The sequence below is a fragment of the Lacerta agilis genome, chromosome 12, assembly GCF_009819535.1.
Source record: "Lacerta agilis isolate rLacAgi1 chromosome 12, rLacAgi1.pri, whole genome shotgun sequence".
In the NCBI taxonomy this organism is placed as follows: domain Eukaryota; kingdom Metazoa; phylum Chordata; class Lepidosauria; order Squamata; family Lacertidae; genus Lacerta; species Lacerta agilis.
The window spans coordinates 17050533-17071339 of NC_046323.1; the positions used below are offsets into that span (position 1 = coordinate 17050533).

Consider the following 20807-nt stretch of genomic DNA (forward strand, 5'->3'; position numbering starts at 1 on the left):
TCCAGGACTGACCTGGGTGCACCTATTGCCATAAGCCTGATTGCATTTGCCTCGGTTGATCTCTCTCACTGGTGCCAACCCACTTCCTTGCCCTCAGATGCATGCATATTTTAGAGCATAAAAAAGGGGGAGAAAACACCCCTTATCGCTTTCTGCAGTTCATAAGCAAGACTGTGTGTCCGAGGATCTCTGCAAAACAATCATTCACCTCAGTCCCACGGTTCCTAGAAGGCCGTTGATATGGAGAAGATATCTAATTTGTGCATCTACAGAATTTTGAATTAATCAAGTGCTCCTGTTTAGCAGATTTTTTTTTTTAACTGCAGCGAGAATGCTTAGATGTGTGATTGCACAACTTGCCATTCAGAAATGGGTGAACAAATCTGCATGTTCTGAACTTTGTCTTTGTTCCTTCATCCTTTATTTCTGGGCAAGTTAAAACAATAACATCTTAGAGGATTATGCTTTGCTAGTTGAATGATGTCTAGGACAAAAGACCGTTTCTATAAAGAAGAGACTAGTTCCTATAAAACTGCAGCATTCTTTTGGTGTTTTCCATCCTTATTTGTATGCCTAGACTCTTATTTATGCTTCACACTGTGAGTGTGTGTGTGTGTGTGTGTGTGTGTGTGTGTGTTGCTGGTCTGTGTGTTGGTGATCTCATTGTGATTCCCTTCATTGTAAAGCTATAATTATGCCTTTTCTGTTGAACTGAAGGCTATTATATACTGTATCTGCATTGTTAATATTCAGTGCAAATTACGCATGAAAGAACATCATGTTTTGAGGGCAGCTTTTATATAAAGCTTGTGTATTGTCTGTTAACTGCACCAAACGTTTATGACTTTAGGTGTTTTGTTATCAATGTTTCTAATCAGAAATATTACCATAAATGTGTGATTTATCAATTGGAGGCAATATAACAGATTATACTGCGAGGCTCTGAGACTAACTGAATACTTTCCACTTTCAGAAAAGTGATATTTTAAATTACCACAAAGTGTAATTAATGACTTTTTATTGTCTGGGGAAATTTTTGATAGTTTCCTACCTGCACTTTTTACTAGTGGTGTTGGGGACATTGTTAAACAATCTGCTGCCCACTCTGATTTTAGGTATTGACCTGATCTCAGAAGAAAAGTGTGAGGTTCGTTTTGATGCAAAAGTGTGAAATTGGTTACCGCTGGACCTCCCAGATTACACAGTGCATTGATATTCAGAGCTCAGAAGAAATTATTTTTAGACCTCTGTTTACATCTTCTGCAGTATTCATTGCTTCAGGTTACATTTACTGTAGGCTTCTTTGCTTCAGCCAAAAGTTTCATTATGATCACCGAACAATTTCTCAAGACTGATATATGCACCCATTCTTAGAGCCTTATTGCTATAGAGGAAGAAGCCTAGGAGAAAAACGATCCACTTGATCCTGTTGAAAATGTGAAATATTGCTCCCTAATATTGAGAAGGGAACGGAAAGGACCAAGCAAACCCTTTTTCTGTGCGCTGTTTTTTTCTCAAATAGTTTATGCTGAGGACAGAGATGACTTGTTGCCTAGCAATCAGTAAGTGTTTCCTTTCCTGGAACTGGCAAAACAAACAGATGGGGCTGAAATTCTATGGGAGTAGTAACTCACCCGCGAGGCATTTTTGCTATCTGAAGCATCTGCTGCCTTGCTCTCCCAAGTCACTGCCCATCTCATCTTTGGTGGGATGTAGAAGGCATATAAGTTAGATTTAACAGCTGTGCACAGGGTGCCCTCCCTCCTGAAGCTACAAACAACAACAACAACCACATATCGCCTGTTAACTTCTGGAACGGGAAGGCTCTTAAGTTTTGGGATTTCAGAATATAATTTTTCATATTTTCTTTCATGTTGTTCTTTTAGCTTTCATATATATCTTTTTTTTGGGGGGGTAAAGAAGATATTCTAGAAAACAGATGCCCTCTTTCTTTGTTCCACACAGGTACCCAGTTGATCCACAGCCTATCTCTGATACACCCAATAGATGATCCCACCCAAACTAAGGAAAACAGCTGTTTCACTGTCCCCATTTTTATGAGGTTTTTTTAAAAAAAGATCTCAGTAGTGCCATAGTAATATGAATTTGTAGTTCAGCTTCTCCTAGAGAATCACTGCAAGCAATAGCATTCAAATAAACGTTTAACGGTATTAATTGAAAAGACTCACAATCAAAAGAGAGAGAGAGAGAGGTAGAAACTAAAAGAGAAAGATGCTCCGTGTTCACATGTGAGAACAGGCTCAGATGCATACATGAGATGCGATCCTTCCCCACATGGTCACTGCACCTGTGCACTGGGAGTCCCCATTGGATTCCCTTTCCCACTCAGTGTGCAAGCACAAGTACGCATACAATTACAGTGGTACCTCCGGTTGCAGACAGGATCTGTTCCGGAGGTCCGGTCGGATCCCGAGGTTTCCGCAACCTGAGGCCCGCTTCTGCACATGCGCGCGGGGGCGAAACCCGGTAAAATACTTCCAGGTTTGCCGTGTGCGCATCCCGAGGTACAACTGTACCACAATGGGCTCTTGTGGGGAATGGAAAGTCTATGACCTATTAACTGAGTGAAGGGGGAAGAGCAAGCATAGATCTCTCATTTCCCATAAAAGGCACATTGAGCTGCCTAAGTGTACCAATGTGCCTAAACTGAGGGAGTGAACCCATTCATGTGTGGGCAGTGATTGTAACCAATGGCCACAAGGATTTCTCCATCTGCACAGGGTGATGGGGGCTAATTCTCAGCATACAAAGGAATATGCTCATGTGTACATTGTTGTAAGCATGAGACTGGTGCAAACATTCACTACATATTTTCGGGTGTCTAGATCCACTTAGAATAATATACGGTATGTGCAATTTTGTTTCCCTTGGAACGTCATTATTAATTGTTTAACTAATGAATCTTGTGTGGGAGGGGAGACACCAACAAACATAATATATGCATTCGCTGTATGCACTGTGATTATTCTGGAAATCAAGCAGTTCGTCACATTGTACTGCAGAAAAGTTTTGCGTAGTACAAAGGGCACTACAACCTTCCGCCACAAAAAAATCATCATGCTAATAATTTTTTCTATATGTCAACAGTGTATTGTCTTAGTGAAATAGGAAATTTTGCAAAATTCAAAGCATGTATGTCTTGATGATTTCTTACAACATCCATGTTTAAACAAATTACAAATCTGACAGCAGCAAAAGTCATGACTAACAACCCTTAAAAACTTGCGAGACTTAGATATAAACCTCTTGAAAATAGAACCTTTCTAGCTTCTCTACAGCTTTCATCTGAAGTTGTAAATATATTGAGTGATTGGAAACAGGACCTATAAACCTTTCAGGTTCAAATCTTGTGAATAAGCATGTTTTCCTCATTTTCCATTTGCAAATGTACCCAAACCCGATAGCATGCCTATACTTGGTTTACTATCCCCATTAATTTCAAATGTATTTGTCTTTTGTTGAGGGGGGCAACAGTATACCAACAGTATACCAGTATACCACCAAGTGTAGCAACTTGAGTGTCAGAAGTGCAGCAACTGCAGGTTTGTACTGGCTGTTCCTGAACCTCTGTGAGTCTGTCCTGCAGTCAAACGTCCACCACAAACATCCCATGTTAACTATGTGTCAGGTGCATTGATTTATGCTTACATAAATGAATCCATGGTCAGCCAAGGTCTTCTCACCAGTGAATCGCTTAAGGTTTTAGTTGTAGCACTTTTTGTGCCTTCCCATTTCTCTGACACCATATCACACCTTTTGTGGGACTAAGATGCTGCTTCCAATAGAGACAACCATTGCTATGCTTGGTTTGTTACCGCCATTCATTTGAAAAGTATGTGCTATGCCACCTAAATCCAGAAGCAATCCAGACACAGAGTTAGAGGCTGCAGAGGCACCAGCTGGGGAGCTGAACCCAGTTCAGGGCTTTGAGCTGGCCACTAGAGATCAGGGGACCACTCCAACTGAGGCTGGCAAAAAAATCGCACCCAGAGGAGGTCCCTGACCAGCAAGGCCAGAACCCAGATCCTCACAGGTCCCTTCTCCTAAGGAGCCAGATACCTTCTACTGCACTTTACCAGTCCAGCATGAGCATGCTGGGCTCTGGAACAGACAAAAAGTGCCCATCTTTAGGCCAAAGAGTTGGCCCTTTCTGGCTCTGAAATGTTCCTTAGGGGGTGAAATCTGGAGGCAGAGGCTGCGAAGGCCTTAATCCGCTCCCAACCCTTGTCGGAACAAGTTGCTCACTTGGAGCTATCCATGGTCCTGCAGCTTCTGGCCTAGCCTTACCTCAGGCCTCATCCTGCCTTGCCTCCAGTCTTGCCTCGCTTCCAGCCATGTCCTGCCTTGCTTCGCCTGCCACTTTCTGTAGCATCGGACTGGAACACAACGTTGTGTGCTTTTTTGAGGGGAAAACCGCATATATAAGCACAAAGAGGTCCGTAGCTCCTAAAGAGGTGTGCAGCTTTAAAGGTGCACTCAGTGACTTGCATCAGTTTAGCTGCAGAAGCCACTTGTACAATAGCAGCCAGAGTGGCGAGGCTGAGTTGTGAAGCCATGCATTCCTGAAACCACCACCCTATCCTGCCTCAGCCCCACTGAGGTAGTCTGTAGCAGCACCGGGTTTTGCTAGTATACTAGCACATTCTTGCTATTGTACTGGCGCACTCCATATTATGCTAGAATAGTGGTGGCACAATGCCACAGACTGTGAAATTAAGTCATGTTCAACGTGTTGTGGTTCAGGTTCAAGGGCCACCGACCAGTCCTGAAGTGGGGGTCTACTATAGATTTTCATTCTTCGGCCTGATCTCTAAAGCAACTGAAACTGGAAGGCCACTGGGTTAAGATCAAACCCACTCCTTCCACTCAACCAAAATGATATGGGCTTATCTGGTTTTTTTTTAGGTTTTTTTTAACTTTATGGTATACACAATTAAAATATGTGCAAAGGAATGTCACAGAAAAGTGCGGTCTGAAAATAGCTGTTGAACAAAAATACAGTTTCCTTATTGCTAATGAACATAGAAACACATTTATGACAAACACTTTTAAGGTGTCGGGTTTTTTTACAAAGCAAATGCCATTACAGTCACAGGAAGTTCTACTTGAAAGTTCACTGCAAATTATTCTTAGTCTAGTCAGACACTTTCCTTAGGCACTTTCGCAACCTTTATATTATTGACAATGTCAAATTAGAAGAAGGTTGCAGTTCCTCATGTTTTTCCTTGTCTTGCAGCTAGAAAATTATAGATTTAAAATGTGTGGCTACTAAAAATGAGAGGAAGACAAATACGGGAGAATGGCTCGTAGTTTTCCATACCACAATTGCAACTTGTGCATTTCTGCTTTATAGTTAAGTGTATTGCTTACCATTACCATTTTACACATATGTGAAGGAAAATCTCACTCAAGTGAAATTGTTGCAATTGTTCAAAACAGAATGCATAAAATAGATTCAAGTTAGTTTCTTGCAAATATATGCCCATCCTCATATGGCTTTTTAAAAATGGCATTTTACAGAAACATCGGCCGTGACTAATAAAACCATCTGCATCAAATTTTCATGGCTGGAAATTGCCTGAGACTTTTTCTGAAGGAAACCATTACTAATATTATCTACATTGAAAGTTAAACCCTTACACGGGGTTATCTTTCATGTGTGTGTTTTTTTCATACATACATTGCTGTTGGGTTACAACATTCCACTACGTCTGGCAGCTTATAGCTGAATACATTTCAGCAAGTCAAAACTCTGTGAGGATGCTCTACATTGCTGCTGCCTGCTACGTGCGTAAGGCCAGCAGGGTTAAAACCCTCAAGGTAGGAGTGGCACCTGATTCCATCTTGCGGCCACAAAGCCGAGCAGAGAGAGGCAATAGTAGCAGGACCGGAACTACTAAGCGTGCCCACATAAGAATGTTGGCCTTAGGTAACAGTGTCCCTCAGGTCAGCCTACAATAAGAACAAAGTCAAACAAGGCTGAATCCTTGATGTTTTGTGTTTTAAGCATCTGAAAATTGTTCATGACCAGCTTCGACCCACAAGACCTCAAATGATCATAGGAGCAAGGCAATAAATTGATGGTAACTTGCCCAGGGCCCCACGTTCTAGATGTGGCGCTGGCGAAAGTTGCATCCGTTGGCTCTGCCTGTGCACAATTAAACCTAACTGCCTTTGCTGGATTTCGTAGAAGGGAAACCGATGTGTTTAACCGCACCGAATGGAAACTGACCATGGTGGCTGAAAGTTCATGGCTGGAAAAGCTCTGCGTTCTTCTACCGGTGCAATCAGGGGGCGATGCATGTGAATTCCACCCGATCGAGAGGAGTGGGGGAACCTTTGCTTTCCAGAACTCCACAGCTAAGCAAGATCTTGGCAATGCCAACCGCTTGTCAACCAGTGTTTGTCAAGCCTCCAGAACATGGCCTTCCATCCTGGGATGGGCTGATGCACTTTCCTGGCAGAAAATATAAATGGAATATCCTAGACATAACAGACAGGCATTTATGTAAGAAAAGGCACTGTGAAAGTAACAATATGCTGAGAATCGGACACCAGTCTACACAATTCCTGCAGGCTTCGAGAGCATGGAGTAGCTCAATGATCCTGCCAGGCCACACAGATATGAATGTTGACGGCATTACAAATGCCAAGGAATACCAAATGCAGGAGACAAAATGTAAAGGTAATTGAAATGATTATGCAAAGTGTAGCAGATCTTTATAAATCAGTATATGTGTGATCTAGTCAGGCCGTAAACAGTAAATTGTATCATATTAATAGCAGCTATAGTAATCATCAACATTATTTTTTTCCCAAGCAATCATTATTTTAATTTGTCTTGCCTATTGTTTTACTGTTTAGAGTGGCTACATGTTCAGCTGTATATATTTTAGTGTTACTTTTCATCTTTAAGAAAGCAAATGCTGAGCAGAAGCGTCAAATACAGCCTATCACTTTCTAGCATCATGGGTATATAATTTAATTAGTTGTTTTTCTCCTCAGATTTATGGTCAGTTTGTTTACTGGCTGAATGTTAATAAGCAGTGAGCTGGCAAGAGTATATTGTGTCCTTTCTATTCTGTTTTTCCACCTGCAGACAGCCTCGAAATTTGTAATTATTGTATCCTTTTGGCAACAGAAGTGGCATTTCATTTATATTCCTATTTTATTTTCAATGGAGTATATAATCTGTTAATGTTCCTGCCTAAAAAAAGAAGTCTCTTGTCTCCTGCTGTGAAAGGAGGGGCCCAGTAGTTGTTTTCTTCTACTTAAATCCTTGCGTCACATCAGGAGGAAAGATTATAATGTCACAAAGGCTATCACCTCATGAAAAAGTTAAACTGGTTTAAGCACCTGATTTCTTCAGATTTGGGAGCCCTTTACCTCAGAATGCCTCCTTGCTAACAGATGTCAGGTGTTGATCGCTTTAACATCTTACTGAGGGCTGTCAGAAGACTCCCAGACAGTTCCACCAAGGCTTCTGTTATTTTCCATCCTGTTTCATTGCTAAATGTAAGAAAACATTTTACCCCAAAGAGGATAAATAAGAATTGTGAAGTGATAAGCAGTCTAATTAGCTAATATCTATTAACATGTGGCTAGACACATGTGAGCCTAATGAATTTGGTGGCCTTGCAGACGGGGCTATTCCATTTATTAACACTTATCAGTTGGAGTTGGCTTTTGAAAATCGTATGAAAACAGACTTTGAAGAGATTTTCACCAACTGGGTATTTATATAAACGCATGCCTTCGCGTTTGTTTCAAAACAGTCAGCTAGCTTGCTTAATGCAGCTGTTAACGAAAAATAAAAACGAGCGAGTGCCAATTTGAGAAATTTAGGATTTGTGAAAAGTGAACTAGCAGGTCAGTTTAGCAAAGCAAATGCCTTGAAAATATAAGTCTGGGTGGGGGAAGAAAAAAAAAGTCAGTTGGTCTTGCTTATAACCAATAACCTGCATATCAGTGCTCACAAGCCTGGTTTATCTTGGTGGAACATCAATGTATATGGTGTGTTTTATATTAGTAACTATTTCCTTTCATCTTTAGCAGTCTAAAGTAATTGGTGGTTTTTCCTTAGGGACATATTGGGCTTTCTGTCAGGGGAACAGGACCCTTCTAACTTTTATTGAGGACACCTCTACCTCTAGAAGAGAGAACTGTGGTAAATTCAGTTTTCTGCATAATAGTTGTGGGAGAAGTTGAAGTTAGTCCTATCATGTCTTGTAGACGATTGTTAATTCTTGGGAGCTGCAGAATCTAACCATCCAAAGTAGGAGCCTTGATAGAATCTTACAGTGAAAAGCCATCTCTAGGTATATGCCCTCAATTCCATGGAGATACGTGGTTTTATTTCTACAAATTATAATCTAATAGTAAGATATTGCCGGTTAGTTGCTCAGAAATAACATATGAATTGACATGGTTCAAATACTCTCTGAAGTCACTTGTCTATTATTCCCAGTTTATTATGTCTCTTGTGCTCTGTTAATTATCGGTGTGAAACTGGAGAAACTAAATAATATATAACGGCAAGCTATAATATACATCAGATGAATATTACATCTTATATGGGACTATTTTTAGTCAGCTCTTTAGGGTTTGTTCCCCTTTAGAGATGCACATAACTTTAAAATGTGTAATGTTCAATGCTGCTTTCATGATACTAAGGCTGCGATCCTATATTACTCACTGGGAAGCAAGTATCGTTAAAATCAGTGGGACCTACTTCTGTTTAGATATGTATAGGATTGTGCTGTAAACGAAATATTCAGGTCAGGAAAAGCATGTTTAATGCAAAGTGTACATGGCCATCAGAAGCTTCCTTTCTGCCCTGAGTTATCACATCCTACATGTGGACAAGACAAAGGTATCTGTCCTGTGTGCATTAAGTTTTACCGCATGTGCTTTTATAACACTAATGTTAACTTCTGTGTTGGAAAAAATAATAAGAGTATATGAAGTGGCTTTCAGGTGGCATGGGCTTATGCACTCTGTAACTAAGAGACACAAAATGCAGTCCACAAATATGCAAGAAATACACCTTCCGAGTGCAGCTAAAGTGCTGTTTGCGCTTAGCAAAAATAAAGACATGGAAACCAGCAAACCCAGAGCAGTGTATACTGTAGATTTGGGTATTCGGTTTGTGTGCACCTTTGCGGATCGTATCCGATAATAAATGTGTTTGCTTGAAAATAGGTTCCATGGGCTAGCACGCTAGCGCTCTAAAAGGTTGAGCTAGGGTGGTCCAGTTACTAACTGCTATTGCAGCTGAAGCACAATGGTGCACACAAGAAGCAGGCGGAACTTGTCATCCAATAGTAACTGGATTTCATGGCTTCTATGCACTAAAAAGGCCCACTGGATTCTGTGCCAAGTAAGCAGAAGGGAACCTTTCCTCATCTTTTCTCTGCCCCTACAAGGACCCTTCCAAAACACGGGCGTTTGGCCACGGGGGTTTGTTTCTAGCACACCAGCGCTAGGAACATTTCATCAGAATCTATAGCCCCATGGTAGCCATTGTAGAGACCTCCACATGTTGCAAACTACAACCCCATCATCCCTGACCATGAACCATGGTGACTGGAGCTTTGGGAGTTGTTCAGAACATCTGGCAGTACCACACTGGGTACTCCTACTATAGACTGTTGCTTCATCACAGCACCTCATTAAATCAGGTTGTTTTTAATTTGTTCAAAAAAGCTTGCACATGTTCATTGGCAAGAACCACAACTTCCTTAGGAAACTGCAGCTTATCCAAAAGTGGAAACTTCCTGCCATGTGCAAAAGAGACCGTGTGTGTGTGTGTGTGTGTGTGTGTATTTGTATGTGTGTGCGAATCTGAAGTTTGTCCTTGTACCAACAAACCATGATTGTTATTATATCTGAGCCAGGCCACTGTCTTGAATAACTTGACGGTTTCATCTCCCCATCCTTCTGAGGAGCATGCTGTTGATATTGCCTCCATTCATTGCAAATTAAACCAATTGTAGCTGATTCAGTTTGGATCATATTTTACTGGCCATGGATACCATTAGGTATTCAACAAAATTCTTGTTTACATTACAACCTTTAGATGTGCAATTTCCCCTCGTACTTCATAAACTGAAAAGCTGAATTGCCTTCATCTTTGTTCCCGGTCTTTCCTGCTATTGTGTCTATATGTGTTTCAGCAGCCACCAAGGCTTACTTTTTAAACCAATAATGAGAGCTGATCTTATAATAATAGGAGAATATGATGATAATAAGAGAAAGGAACATCTTGCAGGCCGCAAGCTGCCTCCCCTCCCAGTGCTGCAGTCAGATGTAATTTAATGTAGGGATGATGCGCAAACTTTAGCCTACTCATGAAATGACTGCTATCACCTCTCTCTTTCCTTGCCACAGGGTTCAGAAACTTACCTTGAATGGCAAAAGAAGGTAGCAGAAACAGTAGGCATTCCCCCAAACCCTAAAGGAGCATCTTTCCCAACCTAGGATGGGGACTGTGGGTTGTATTCAATGAGTAAACCCATTGAAATATCCTAGGTTGGGCAAATCCCCCAAACTCCACAGGGAAATTGATATAGCACAAACCGCTAGTCCCAGCATACCGTCTGGAGGTGAAGGACAGGTTGCTTCCTTGCAGTTACAAAGGGTTTTTGGAGGACCTCGGAAGCCCAATGCAACCCAGTCCTCCAGCTCCACACTTGTTATGTTTTGGCAAAAAGTCATAGTGCCCATCACCAAAAACGGTCATCTCAACTCCCACCTGTCCCTCCAGAGCTGGAAGGAAAGGCCGGGCATAGTAACCATATTCTGAGTACCTCAGTAGCCACATTTAACCTTCCCAGCCAGAGCAGGGAGTGACAACAGAGCACCAAAACAGCAAGCCCCCCACTCTTTGCATCAATCCTGGAGCTCAGGAGTACAAAGTTGATGGTGGCAAGTTGTGAGCCACTGGTATCTTTTATTGCACCAAGCTTTTTCTGTGTAGGAACATTTCCAACACGTGCAAAATCATATTGGGCTGTGGATGGCTTCTGGACAACATGTTCTGCCCTCCAAACGGAAATTATAGCCTTTTAGTTCATGAATTGTCATAGTTATTCAAGAACTTATGTCCTCCTACCATCCATTATGCTTTGTATTTTGAAGAACCTTCTACATTTTAATTCCCATTCTGTATAATCTTGGGAAATGAACATAAAAGCAGATATTTTTGTGAAATTGCTGTTGGTGCCATTTATTGTTCCAGGTGCTTTGAGGCAAATTACCTCAGCGTAGTTAGCTTGCCATTTATTTTATTTTTTTATTTTTTAAAAAACACCTGTTATATGAGTAAAACCAGGGCTAATCCAGCACCTGAAGTCGGGTGCGAGTTTCCACAGATCATGGAACTATTTTTTTTTTTTTGATGGGCCAGAGAGTAGACTTTTCCTCCTAAAGCTTATTTTTCACTCCTGATAACCTCAGGTTACTCTTGAGTCTGCTGAAGCCTCACCCTTCTGTGCGGGTGATGTCATTTTTGCTACATTTGCACAAAAAAGTGACAACATCTTTCAAAAATACAGCGGACAGTAATGATCTCCTCACACTTGTGCCAAGTCTCCCAACCAACACAGTTATAAAAGTATCTATCATTGCTGCCGTATTACATCTTCTTTTTCCATTGTACCACATATACCACACAGACAATGCCACACAGTGTACAAAGACCATTGTATTATGCAAGTAAGGATGGCAGAACTTTTAAATACTTTTTTAAAAAAAATAAACAAAAGCTATACTTCCACAGCTGTATCTTAAAGGGTCAAATTCTGCAGATTTGCTCCAGCATCTTTGAAAGCCGTTTTAATTTAACAGTGATGGTGCAGCCTACGTTTCTACGGTAACTGTCTACAGTACCAAATTTTCCATTCAGATCTGAAATATTCACATATTTCAAGTGGAAACGTCATCTGCTTCAGTTCTTGTTTAAGCAAGCATTTTAAAGAAGTATTTTCTTGTCAAATGTTTTACCCTTGTTATACTACCAGCTTTTGTCATGTGGCTCAGCCCTTATGCAGTAAAAATCTAAAAGTTTGTCCCTGTAGCAAAAGTACTCCTTATATATTCATAAAAAATATTTGTAAGTGTCTCCATAAAAAAAAATTAGAGCATCAGAGAACATTAATTGAGAGAGCAAAACATTAACAGATTCTACTCCATATTGTGGCTATTGATTTCCCTTCAGCGGGCTGTGCGTTTACAGCAATTGCTGTAGCATAACTAAGAACTAAATCAATTGTTCTTTTTCGAACCAATGTAAAATTAATTCAGTTTGCAGTCTTGTTCTTCTAAGAACAGTACATTTCAGAAATATTTCATTTCATTTTAGTTTTCAGATTCCTTTCTTGAACACGCTGAGGAGAGCCAGTTCTGTTGAAACTCGTGTAATTTATTTAAATTGTTGTTTGTATTTCATATTTTAGTTAACTGTTTGTTCTATTTTGATGGTTGAAGTCACCTTGATAATTTATTGAATTACCTAAATGAAACGGCCCTGAGAGCTTGTTGAATGGTCTCTGTGTTGAATGCCTAAGTAAAATGAGTATAATAATTTCAGCTCTTTTCTGACTATCTCGCATCTTATATATCAGCAAATATCCTTTATAGCAAGTTGGTCCCACATACTGTATTTTAAACAGACTTGATATACAGCTTTCAGGTACTACCAGTTAGTTGCATAATTAACAAATGTCTATCTAAAATAAGCTCACTTCTTGTGTGCAGTCCACACAAGGTTTACTTTATTTACCGCTTTACTTTGTATTGTATGTTACTAATGGCATATAGCCATTTGTTGTGGAAAACAAATGCATAGTTTTCCTTTCCCACGTTTTATCTATACTCATCCCAACAAATAAGCCAATAACAAAAATCTTAAATGATATTCCCAGCTATGGCTATACCTTGGCACTTGATGTGTATCATTTTAGCTCATACGATATACCAAATAATGTGTGAGGCACCATTTTTGTCTTATCTAGATACTGGAATATTAATAATTATTTGTTTGGTATAAATATTCCCAAGAAAAGTAAACTTCAACAGTTTCACAATGTCAATGTTTAGAACTATTAAGATTTATTGCTATAACATCATCGACCCTATTTTCCTGTTAGTACTTCACTTTTTTATAAAAAATTTATAGCAACTAATGGTTAGAAAATTCAGGACACCATCCGGCTAAATTTAAGCACAGTGAGTTCCTCCTGGGCAGTATCCAAGTAAATAATTGTGCATGTGGAACAGTTTCCACTTGTGCAACAGAAGTTTCTCTTCCCTCTGTCCTCCATCCCCAACCAGTGCTCCAGAAGGTTCAGGGAATCTCCAGAACCGATTTCAGGAATGCATGGAGGCAGGGAAAGCAGGGCAAATTCCCGGTGTGCAACCAGAAACCATTCCATTTGCACAAGGAATTACTAAGCACTACTTTGAGTACCACCTTATTGTTTCAATAGGTGAGAATTGGACACTGAGTTAACTTTCCCATTGAATTCAGAAAGACTTAACTTTTGTATTTAAACTGAAACATGTGTGTGTGTAGGCCTGTCTTACCCATAGAGGCTAGTGCCGTGGGGCGTCACAGCACCAAGTTCTGGAGGGCGCCAGGCGAGAGTCTGGGGAACACTGAACGAGCGTGCTGAGTGAACGAGGGTGTGTGCGCCGCTTCCGCCGAGCGCCGGCTCGGTTCCCCCCCCCTTTAGCCTGCAGGCACTGATTTCTGCAGGGCACCAGAAGGCTAAAAGGGAAAAAACCGAGCCAACGCTCGGCGGGAGTGGCACCCTCGCTCGGCGCAGGCCCGCTGGCTCGGTGTGCTGCCTGCTGTGGCCACCGCGGCACGAAGCAGCCAGCTGAGCCGGGAGGTGCTGCGTCCAGCCTCCGCCTCTTCCCCGTCGGAGCAGCCCTCCAGCCGCTGCCTGCCTTCTCCAACCCTAAAAAAGTCAAAAACTCTGGGAAAAGAGGGCCCCGGAGGGTTCTTTGCACCACGGCGCCGGATATGCTTAAGACAGCCATGTGTGTGTGGTTCCTTTATTGTAATAGAAAACAGAAACATGTTGGCTTGTTGATGTTTTTTAAATCTCAGCCGCATTATACATGTGCAATGCACACAAAGAGCACTCCACTTCCCTTGGAAGTGGATGGAAAAACTCAAGTGATGTTGAGTGCAGTCATGTCAACCAATCTACTTTCCCTGCAGGAGGCAAAGGATTACTTGCTTGGTTTTTTATTTTATTTTTATACAGAACGGCAATCTTTTGAAGTAACCACTCCCAAAATATCTCAAGTGGATTGACTGCCTACCTGCCTACATGGATCATATATTAGGTGAATATTAATACTTTTAAATAAATATATATTGCTTATACCCAACATAAGAACTTAAAAACAAATCAAACATTTATGTTATGTCCACAAACTAGGAAGAGCAGATCATCCTGATTTATTTAGTGTCAATATTATTATTTTTATTAAAACAGAAGAAAACAACGACATAATCAGGAAAGGTGTCTTGGCATAAAATAAACTGAAATGGAACAGGAGGTGTTTCTGGAGGACAATGTTTGGTGTCAAAGTGAAACCTTAACATTCTTGAGCTTTTAGTAAACACTTATTAGTGGAAAAGTCAGAAACTGGAGATGGTTTATTTTCAGCACTGAAAATTATTTGTGCTAAGCACAGAACCAAATGCTTTAATTCATTGTCGTTGATGGGAATATATTAATTCAGTTTTAAGATATAAGCTATACAAAGTTTTTATTCAATTCAGCTTTCTTTTTAAACCAGGTTATTTATTTACTTTTGTAAAAATAAAAATAAAAGCAGGCCTTGATATACATTTTTAAATTAAAAACTATTGATTTGAATATTTCAAAATGAAATATAAATGTGAAAAGCAACACACAATAAATGGTATTAATCCACTGTACCTCCGATGCAGAATGACTATCAGGCACAAAAATCCATAGTGGAAAGTAGTTACCTCTTAGACGTTGTTGGGTAACCTTCATCAAAATAAAATTTTAAAAATGGCTTGGATCCAGAGATCCCCCTGTGCACCTGCAGTGCCCCCCCAGTCCTTCGCAATATCTCTTCTGAGAGTTGGGTTACCTTTCTGTATGGGGGGGAACATTCAGACACACAAGTGTGTGTGTTGATGAAAGGGGAAGAAGGGGATCACCCAAGATCAGGAGGCTGAACCTTCTGTGAGCAGGAACATCTCTGGATCCAAGCCTATAAAAAGTAAGGTTGACAAGCTCCCAGTTTTTGACACTCAACTTTATTCCATGTGAAGTGCCCCTGAATAATTGTCCTTGTTCATTTTGGCGTGTGCAAATGAAAACCCAACTGTAATAATAGACCGAAAATAATTCTTATTGGACAGCCTATGGTTTTGTCTTCCTGAAGAGTTAGCAAAAGCAGTTTTTTTCCAGTTGTTCGGGAAAAGAAGGAAGAAGTATGATAAACTTCTTTCTAAAAGCATTTGAAAATATAGTTGCTGATTTATATACAGTCATTCTTTTCTGTTTACAGTCACTCCTTTAACCCCTATTAATTGAGTAAATTTCAAATTTTCGGAGAACTGCTTGATGCCAGGGAAACAAGAAAAACAACAAAAATTGTAATAAGTTTTGCACTGTTACTGTAATAGTGGCAGTAATTAAAATTACTTGAGACCTTTATTTTAAATGCTGGTTATAAGAACTTGTGTGTGACCCGAAATGAATGTGAGACATCTTATTTTTAAAGTTGAGGAGGCTTTATCTAATTATCGACTGCCTTGCATAATGATTTTGAAATGTTCGTAGCATAAGTGTGTGAATGAAACAGATGTAGAAACAGCCAGCTCTTCATTATTGAATCATAGGGAAAAAAGCAATTTAATGAAATGTAACTGGCAAACCAATTAAGCTTAACTTTAACATTTAAGCACTATTCTGTTGCTGATTAAGATGGCTTGTTTTGAAATTTCCCACCTGTTGAATTCAATAAAAATTGCTTACTGAAATCACTGAAGTTTGAAAAAGCTGCTTTCTTGCAAATGTGTTAAATTAGTGAGCAGCGGGGAGTTTGGCCTATGTGTATGTAAGGCATGAAAGGTTTACGCAAATCATTCTGTCAATCAAAATCAATAAAGCAGATGACAGATTTAGACGCTAAATTTTTGCAAAACGGGACATACTGCTTGAGTCATCAACATAGCACTATTGGATTTTCTAGGAGTTAATGCTGAAAACCAGGATTATTGATTTTTGGATTTTGAACATATCGTCTCAAGGATTTCCTGAGTGTACTTGGTGATGCTTCACACTTAAGTTGACAACACCAGGGGCATTTCTGTATCCTTGCCTTTGTAATCGTTTTCTAATCATACTGAAAGGAGACAGAAGTAGCTTTATAAAATTATTCCACCCCCCCCCCCAAATCGTGGAACGGTGGGGTTGTCTGGGCATATGTCTGGTGGCCAGTGTTACCTGCCATCTTCTCGAGGAATTAACATACAGTCACAGATTAAGACCTTTGACTGTTATAAATCTGCTTTCCAATATGTTTGACTGGCAGGAGAGCTCTCAGTCCATCCCTAATATAAATAGGGTATTAGCAGATCGGGCACCGCTCTAAAGTTAAACATACAATTTTGCAGTCGACTTTCCTGGGTGTTGCGTATTCATCTCTCTTGCCCACCCCATGTGTATGCAGGCTTCCGTGTGTATATGCATGTGAACGCATGTGTGCATATGTAAAATATAAGGCTGACGATAGGATAGCAAAATGAACTACTGTATGCAAGAAATATATGAAGCTCGCCCAGCTGCCGGCAGCAACTGCTACATGCAGCCCTCTGATTATTGCACTTATATCGAAGATAGTCAGAATTACAGCAGTTGCGATGCTCAGGTCCTGCACAATAATAACATATATATGGAACAGGCCTGGGCGGTGAATCAGCCGTATACCTGTAGTTACCCTGGAAACGTTTTTAAAAGTGAGTATTCCGACATGGACGTGGCCCTGCATCAGTACAGCCAACCTGAATATTTCACTGAAGAAAAGCCTACTTTTTCTCAAGGGCAATCGCCATCATACTCGCAGAAGAAAGGTAGGAAATGCCAATTTTTGTGGATTTTCTTTTTGTAACAAAAAAGTAAAGGTAAAATCCACCTGAATTTTGTCCGTTTGCTTGCTTTACACCTGCAATTTTTCTCCGTTGGCTCAGTTACATCTTTGAATGTGAAGGCTGCCTATTGAGAATTGAAAGCAGCAGCAGCGACAGATGTTGCTAGGTGATTGGGAAAGGGTGTTTTTTGAGGGGGCAGCGGGAGGTGAAAGACAAAGACTTGCCATTACTTTTACTTTAATTTCAGAAAGCTTATGTATATACGTATATATTTGTGCCGTTAAGCCTGTTGTCTAGATAGAATGTTTGTGTGTGTGTGTGTGTTGGCCGGTACGTTGTCAGATTGACTGGAAAAGTTTCTCCTTAGCAAGGTTTTCATGATCGACTCATAACATTGCCAAGATGAATTATTTTCTTTATTTGTTTTGAATCTTAAGGTGGTTATGCCTAATTAGCATTGATTAAAATGTTATTTAAAAGAATATTAAAATGTACATCCAAGTGTAAAAACAAGTTATAACAGGTCATATGCTTAAAAGTTCCTAAAGCACCAGGCTCTGGATTATTGTCGGCAATGTAAGCTATTAAGGAAAAACCTGTAGATATGAAACTTCTATTTTGCCCCATGTCCGGTTAATTGAATGTTTGAGTGGGAAGTAGGCTGGATTGAAAAGTGAATACCCATTCTTCTAATTAAAATATATCTATTTCTCAGAATATTAGTATAAAATTACTTCCCAAAACACATATTTCTAAGAAAGTGTTATATGAAAGGTTTGTGCAAATAGTGTTAAAATTTCTTTTTTCTTTTTTTAACAGAAATATTATAGATGTTTCATTTGATGTAATACCTTAATTGAGACTGAAACACTGTGCACATTTTCATGGGAGCAAGCCCAATTAAACTAAGTGGAGCTTACTTCTGAGTAGACATGTATGGGATTGCTCTGTAAAACATCGATATGAAAACTCTCCAGTTATTAAGACTGAACTATCTGTGTACAAACACAGCCTAGCTTTGCTTATATAACTGCTCAAGGAACAGTTTCTTATTTTCAAGTGATTCTATAGTTCAGTGTAGCATATTTACAATAGGAATATTAAACCTACGGCCCTTTTTCCTGGTAGGATAAATAACTAGTTGCTCCTGCTATATTAGACCTAATTATCTATATGTTTCTATATGAGGAAAAGTAAAATCAAAATATTACCAGAATGTGGGCTGTAGGGACTTAAGGATGGTACACATTTATATATTTTTTTAAAAAAATACTTTGAAATTGAAATGTTCATGTTAAAAAATCGGAAAAAATAGTCTTTGGACCCCCCCCTTCTTTTCATTGCTCTTTCCTATCATAAAATATGTGTGTTTGATTAGAAAATGTGCAAATCAGCATTCTGTAAACAAATGCTTTCATTTATTGCCATATAATAGACATTTGTATTGTTTGGGGGAGCAATATGTTTTTTCTCTCATTTGTGCAAAAAATATTACTTTGCAAGCTTCCTGTTCATGTTCAGTTCATAAAAATTCTTAGTCACCTTTTTGTTGGAAAACACCCCCCCCCCCAAATGAAATTAAGTACCTCACACTAAAACATAAGTTGGCTGTTCCGAATTTGCAATAGTGTAAAATGTGTATCTGTCCTTGTATTTGACAATTCTTTGATGTCTGGCCATCTTAATATCTTTTAAGTAATACTTGAGATAACTGTGTTTGGCTTAAAATAATATAGGTCTATGTGAACATTTTGCAACTGGTTAATCTACTGTTTTCCCAGCAAGTGGATTTAATAATGGGAAACATTACAGTTTTTTTAAAATTGCCTTTCCTTTCCCTAGAATAGCTATCTCGATAAATGTTTCAGGGCATTTCCATTGTGAGCTATCTATCCCTCAGTTAATATTTTCTTGCCCGTTGAAAAATGAACATGGAAAGAAGGATTGCAGAGTCGTATGTTTGTAGAAGTGAAGAATCAACATGGCTTTCACCAAAGTATTCTAATACTATATATTTGCTAAGCCAATCTTATTTGAAACTTTATTCCTGTTTGTTGGTGGTTTTTGCTTGGAAGCTTTAAGACAAACTCTTATAAAAGTAACCAATCACTTAATCCTGTTCCGAGGACAGACGGCTTTAATAAGAAACATTTGTGACAGTATTGATCCAAAATTGATTTCCCCCCTTGTTCTTCTTCCACCTTTTTTGTTAGCAAAGTCTTAGTACTGGCTCATTAAAACAAAATTAAGATCCAAAGCAGGTGTTCATGAGCTTTGCGCTCATTCCAGGCAATTCTTAATAACTTCATTTCTATTAATTATGTTTGCTACTATGTTTGTGCAGTGCCACTCCCTAAGAACAGTTCGTAACAAACTTCTAAAAGTTTTGCTGTTGAGTTTATTCCCAAGCAGAGATCTCTTCCTTTCTGGTCCTAATGAAAAGCCCACCCTTTTAAAAGTTGTACAGCATGTTGTTTTCCCTTGCAATACAGCCCCAAATAGAAATTGTGTTTCTAATAAAAGTCGAGAACAAAAGATCCACATGATGTGTGGGACGGCATCTATAGAAGAATTATAAATACCTGGAAGATTTTGAAAAAATGAGTGTTCTACATTGTAATCATAAGTTCCCAGCTTTTGCTATATGGTGTTTTCATTGTATTTAACACCTTGTTGTCTTTTCTTATTGCGGCTGAAAAAAATGGCAGAAAATTAATCAAGAGGCTGGGTATCAGAATCTGTAATTTATTATGCATCTATTCTTACATCAAATATGCAAGCCCAAATTGTAACAGTAATCAGTACGTTATTACACATTCTGAATTTGAGCCTCTTGATTAATGTTTCTGCAATTTGCAGAACTTGTTTCAATGAGGGGCAGTATTTCAATACGAGTAGGAAAATGAGAGTGCCCCTAAAAAAAAAATTCTTTAAAAAACGTTTAGGGGTACTCTCATTTTCCTACTCGTATTGAAATACTGCCCCTCAATGAGGCCAAACTTAGATTCAAAAAATGTTTAGGTGTATGCATACCGCTGCATACCCCCCAGAAAGAAGCACTGAGCACAATTATGATTCATGACAAAGTCAGAAATCAGTTTCTACCTCAGTAAGCCTTCGGTACACATTCTCTCCCTTCCTCATTTTTGTTATCTCAAGGAGGAGCTGCTATTGATTTTGAACTGAGCACAGTTTTCGATCCAAGACCAGTTTAATCCTGGATTCTTTTCACTAAACACAGTTTAAGCAAGCCACAGTTCCTAAATTCAAATGTTACAGGGCACTGTGCTAAGTTCAGCAGAGGAGGGGAGCTCATGTGAGCTTGAGGCTCACAGCAGCTCGTTCTAATATCAATTCAATTCAATCAGTGTTGTTGTTTATAGCCAATGGCAATTACAATACAGTGTGAATACAAATCGCAAAACGGAAAAACTCCAAAGCAAGGCAAATCTACAATGTCCAAAAATTTAGGAATGCTCCTTCTCGTCAGCATCCCTAGGGTTTAGTACTTGCACCATCCAGAAAGGTTGCCCTTTCTAATATCAGAAACAGTAATTTCCCAATAAATCTTAACCAAGCCAAAGAGGACCTGAACCTTCATGGTTCTGTACTTTTCAGCAATTCTACAGATTTAAGTGAA

The 20807-nt window shown here is 39.5% G+C and overlaps 1 protein-coding gene across 6 annotated transcripts in view; it reads left to right on the forward strand.

The window, feature by feature from the left end:
- The window catches only part of THRB (thyroid hormone receptor beta), a 194744-nt gene that overhangs the window by 148186 nt on the left and 25751 nt on the right, over positions 1-20807 (forward strand). For 4 of the 6 annotated variants that reach the window (XM_033165175.1, XM_033165179.1, XM_033165177.1 and 1 more), the window contains exon 5: positions 14295-14376. The exons of 1 other annotated variant lie outside the window; for it this stretch is intronic. In XM_033165175.1, coding sequence (XP_033021066.1) covers positions 14361-14376 — 16 coding nt within the window. In that variant the 5' untranslated portion in view covers positions 14295-14360. Of the gene's footprint in view, positions 1-14294; positions 14377-16806; positions 17150-20807 lie in introns of those variants that run through there. One more of the 6 variants, XM_033165180.1, reaches the window with a different exon arrangement.